The sequence below is a fragment of the Protobothrops mucrosquamatus genome, unplaced genomic scaffold (assembly GCF_001527695.2).
Source record: "Protobothrops mucrosquamatus isolate PMUCROS unplaced genomic scaffold, P.Mucros_1.0 scaffold_196, whole genome shotgun sequence".
NCBI lineage: Eukaryota > Metazoa > Chordata > Lepidosauria > Squamata > Viperidae > Protobothrops > Protobothrops mucrosquamatus.
In genome coordinates this window covers 25,280-30,675 of record NW_015386272.1, presented here as the reverse complement: position 1 = coordinate 30,675, position 5,396 = coordinate 25,280, and the positions used below count along the sequence as shown (strand labels likewise).

General features: G+C 37.9%; 1 protein-coding gene across 1 annotated transcript in view; it reads right to left on the bottom strand.

Moving 5' to 3' along the window:
• Positions 1-3,374: 3,374 nt before the first annotated feature.
• LOC107295509 (RAF proto-oncogene serine/threonine-protein kinase) overlaps positions 3,375-5,396 on the bottom strand; it is a 7,133-nt gene continuing 5,111 nt past the window's right edge. The window contains exons 3-4 of the mRNA XM_015824832.1: positions 4,172-4,306; positions 3,375-3,785 (exon numbers count right to left, since the gene is read on the bottom strand). Of these exons, the coding sequence (XP_015680318.1) occupies positions 3,645-3,785; positions 4,172-4,306 (276 nt within the window). The 3' untranslated portion in view covers positions 3,375-3,644. The remainder of the gene's footprint in view (positions 3,786-4,171; positions 4,307-5,396) is intronic.

Sequence of the window (5,396 nt, the reverse complement as noted above, 5' to 3'; positions counted from 1 at the left end):
TTTAGTACACTCTATCCAAAGTAAGCAGATTTGAAATAGAAGTTAAATATGAATATTTATGTACGATGTCCTGAATAGTTTAGCACTCTTATCTGTCAAGAAACAACAAATACCATACCTCTGTGAAATGCAACTACAACTGATCAGTAACTGATCAGTCCTATCTATTTAAAAGTAATGGACAATGATTTTAAAGGGATATAATTGTAAGAAAAACTGTACTGCATTCTTACCCAAGCTCAGCATCCTGAAGATGCGTGGATTTTAACTTTCAGAATGCTCAGCAATGGCTGAAAATACTGAGAGATGGAATCCATACATTTGAAGAGTATCCAGATCGGAAAGCAATGACCTGGCAAGCTGCAAAAAATGTTATCTGTGTGAGATAATTGGAAATGTACAATGTAGTTCAAAGGGAATTAATATAAAAATATATAAAGTAGATCACAACCTACTACTCGATAAGATAGAAAAATGTGGGTTAGACAGCATCACCACCAGATGGATCCGTAGCTGGCTGCCAGCCATACTCAAGTCTGTGGTCCTCAATGGAACCGCATCTACATGGAGGGAAGTGTGTAGTGGGGTGCCCCAGGGCTCTGTTCTGGGCCCAGTGCTCTTCAACATCTTCATCAACGATCTGGACGAGGGGGTAGATGGGGAACTCATCAAATTTGCAGACGACACCAAGCTGGCAGGAATAGCCAACATTCCAGAAGACAGGCTTAGGATACAGGAGGACCTGGACAGACTTGAACACTGAGCACTAACAAAATGAAATTCAATGGTGAAAAAAGTAAGGTTTTACATTTAGGCAAGAAAAACCAAATGCACAGGTACAGTATAGGTGATACCTTGCTCAATAGTAGTAATTGTGAGAGGGATCTTGGAAGTCCTAGTGGACAATCACTTCAATATGAGCCAGTAGTGTGCTACAACTACCAAAAAAGCCAACACAGTGCTAAGCTGCATTAACAGAGGGATAGAATCAAGTTCACGTGAAGGCCACTTTACAATGCCTTGGTAAGGCCACACTTGGAATACTGCATCCAGTTTTGGTCACCACGATGTAAAAAAGATGTTGAGACTCTAGAAAGAGTACAGAGAAGAGCAACGAAGATGATTAAGGGACTGGAGGCTAAAACATATAAGGAACGGTTGCTGGAATTGGGTATGTCTAGTCCAGTGGTGGCGAACCTATGGCACGGGTGCTAGAAGCGGCACTCAGAGCCCTCTCTGTGCCCCAGTCTTAGGCCTTCAGCTGGGTTTTATAAAATCTTTTCGCTTTAGGCCTCTGCCGTTGTGTGCAAAAAAAAAAAAGATTCAATCAGTCAATTTCAACTTCTCACAGGAAAAAAAAGATCTTGCAAAGTTGGAATTGAACTTTTTAGTCCCACCCAGTCTGCCGTTACCACTGCAGCAACACCCACCCAATGGGCCACACCCACCCGGCACCCGACAATGCATAAGTGGGTTTTGGATTGCAGTTTGGGCACTCGGTCTCTAAAAGGTTCGCCATCACTGGTCTAGTCTAATGAAGAGAAGGACGATAGCACCGATAGTAGTGTTCCAATATCTCAGGGGTTGCCACAAAGAAGAGGGAGTCAAGCTATTCTCCAAAGCACCTGAAGGCAGGACAAGAAGCAATGGATGGAAACTAACCAAAGAGAGAAGCAACCTAGAACTAGGAAGAAATTTTCTGACAATTAGAACAATTAATCATCCAGAAGTAGTGAATGCTCCAACACTGGAAGTTTTTAAGAAGAGACTGGACAGCCATTTGAAATGGTATAGGGTTTCCTGCCTGAGCAGGGGGTTGGAATAGATGACCTCTAAGGTCCCTTCCAATTTTTATTTATTTATTTATATTATTGTTATTATTAAATATATATAGTATTAACGTATATATTGGATGACTCAACATTCTGCTTCAGTAGTCCAATTTAACGAGAGATTGGACGTACATTGGGAATGTTTCAGAGTATGTAATGAGTAGACCCACTTATATCTGGCTATCAGAAGAAATACATTTTCTTCTTATACTATAGAAAATCAGAATCCAGCATTGAGGTCCGGCTGGAGAAAGAAGCAATACTTTTGGCCAAACAATCTTTCTCTCTGCAGCCTCCACTGCAATTACCCATGCAGCTTCCTAGAAGGCACAGAAGCCTACAGTAGAATTGAAGAACAGATCACCCCCCCCATTCCCACGTTCATGGAATTTGGTCAAATGCAAGTCTGAACCCAGCAAAGTATGCCAGGAATCTGTGGGACAATGCACAGTGAAAAGCTGTAAATACAGTGGGTTTTTTTTTTTTAAGAAATAGCATTTTAAAAGGAATTGCTTCAGTATTTTTTATTCCCTTCCTCTAAAACAGTGTTTCTCAACCTTGACGATTTTAAGGCATGTGGACTTCAACTCCCAGAATTCCACAGCCAGCAATGCTGGCTGTGGAATTCTGGGAGTTGAAGTCCACATGCCTTAAAATCGTCAAGGCTGAGAAACACTGCTCTAAAAGTACTTGATAAAGTAGAATTTATGGATTTAATTGGATAAACACATACATACACATATTGGGAGACCAAACCCGTTGTGTGTGAAACAGTTTAAAAAAAACATATTAATGACAAATTTAAATTTAATTTATTTATTAAAATAAGATAATCAGAAGAACTGGGTTTACAATAAATGTTTTTCTCTCAGAGCAATAAAAACAAATCAAAACCCAAATCAGCAACTGTATATGCCAAATTTCCTTATAGTGCATCTCAGAAAAAAAGGGGTTTTTTTTCAGTCTAATGGCTGCTTGTTTTGCAGAAATATACTGACATTACTTATTTTCTTCTCCTCCCATAAAACTATCATGTCTTACTGAACCCTCCAGGTGCTGCAAGAAACAAGTCTGAAGTACCCAATAATTCTTATGTTATCTTATGAAGATTGTAGCAAGATTGTGCCAGCTTCTGGGGAGCAGTGCTAGTTATAATATACATCTCATCTTAAAATGATTTTTTTTCTTCTTCTATGTGCAAAATTATTTGTAGTGATGAAACTTTAACCACCAATATTAAGCGATTACGACAAATGCTCAGTCGGGGATGCTTCCATGAACTTGCATTTCCCTCTTCCCTTAAGTCATTTTTTTTACAAATTGGCATTTTAGTTATGATTTCTCCAAGCCAGAATGTTCTTAAGGTATAAGAAAAACAGCACCAGTTGCATTGCCTTTTCTCAAATGCTGTTGCTATACAAAAAAAAAATAACAGTCTGTTCAGCAGAATGCAAGAGTTGAAACCAGAAAAGTAATACTTTTTTTTTTTTTTTTTTTTTTTTTTTTTTTTTTGCATATGGGGAAAAAAAAAATAAGGCTCAAGTGCATCTATAAAAAAATAGCAATAGAACTTCTGTTTATACAGTCTGTGCACTATTTCCATAAGATTAAACTGTAGCAAAAGGCAACATGGAGTTTTTTTGTCCCTGTAGGCTTAGAACAGCAGAAATTCATTAGCAGCTCACTCTTAAAATTGGCACCCAGGTGAATCCCACGCTGGCTGTTCAATTCTGTAGACTGAAGCTTTCAAAAACACAACTGCTATAAAATAACTGTTATTGGGGAGAACGGTGAAGACTGCACGTGGATCTCCTAGAACACAGGTAACTTTGTTGAAGTCAATGTGCATGAGTTTATGTCCTGGGTATGAGTTGCACGATGCAGAGAAGGTTCTGAAGCACTTCGGTTAATTTTGGGCAAAGAATGTTGCAGCAGTTCAATGGAAGACAATATCTGGAAGACGATGGGGAAAGGAAGCAAGAAATGTTTTTTTTTTATTTTTCAGAAATAACACATCCACACAGACTGTATTTTGAATATTATATTCAGCACAGGAACATTAGAGAGACATTAACATTATAGATACAAAAAAAAAACCCTTGACTCTATATAAGTTTAGTTTCAGTTGATGATAACGGGAATTAATTTATGAGCTGGTAATTTTCTATATTTTGAAAATTAAAACACTGATTATCATTCATTACAATATAACAGGATCATTTCCAAATCAAAGAGCTCAGCGACAGAACAGAATTTTTATTTTTCAACATGCAATTCACGGAATGTATATGCAATTTTTTTTCCTGATTTTGTTTTATTCTATCATAAACTATATTCACCTGTGGAAAAAGAGGTCTCTCTTCCCTCACTTTTTTCACACAATCTGCTACAAGCCTCTTCATAGCTTTTGGACAGTTTTTGTATAGTTTGCTGAGATCAGGCGATGTATAACCACGACCAACCATGAAAATGATCTACAAATTATAAATAGACACATTTTTTGTATATGCAAATGTGTGTCAACTTTATAAATGTGCAAATGTGCATCAACTTTTCATAATTCTCATAAATAAAAATGAGTAAATAAGCAGCTGCTAAGCTCTGGGCAGCAGCCTTTCATACAAAAAGGATTCCTCCAACCCTTTGCATTTTCCAGTAATAGCCATTACTACTGCACTAAATTAAGTTCCATCAGAGTCACTGCCAGGTTAAGAAAAGAAAAAATGCAATTAGTGAAACAGACTAGGTTATGGCATAAAAAAAAGTGGATGAAAGTTGCTAGAAATGCAAACTATAGTTGTTGCCATCTTGAGCAAAATGTAAAAAAACATTCTATATTATTCACATCAAGGAGAAAATAATTAGAAGGATGTGCTAATGCAGAGTTAGCCTGTATTGCACCTATTCAGTTCTGCTACTGGAGAATGGAGGTATAACTTTCCTGAAATGTAGACTTTGCTGAAGCATTCATTTTCACCTTACAATACAGAGTGTAGAAGCTAATCAAAGAGTAGGAAATCTTTATCAATAAGAGTCTAAGAATTGCTGTCCTCAACAAGTAGGAAGATTGGGAGCTTCAAGCCTTGACTAGACTTCCAAGCCTTCTCAAGGCAGACAGATACCTTTGCTCAGCAACAAACATTGTGCTTCTTAAAACTTCCCCACTGGGCAGAGGTTTTAGACTAGACTAGGTTGACAGAAGGCTCCCGTAGATATAAATCAGGGGTTGCCATAAAGAAGAGGGAGTCAAGCTATTTTCCAAAGCGCCTGGAGGCAGGACAAGAAGCAACGGATGGAAACTAATCAAGGAGAGAAGCAATCTAGAACTAAGGAGAAACTTCCTGACAGTGAGAACAACTAACCAATGGAACAACCTGCCTCCAGAAGCGGTGAATGCTCCAACACTGGAAGTTTTTAAGAAGAGACTGGACAGCCATTTGTCCGAAATGGTGTAGGGTTTCCTGCCTGAGCAGGGGGTTGGACTAGATGACCTTCAAGGTCCCTTCCAACTTTACTATTATTATTATTATTATTATTATTATTATTATTATTATTATTATTATT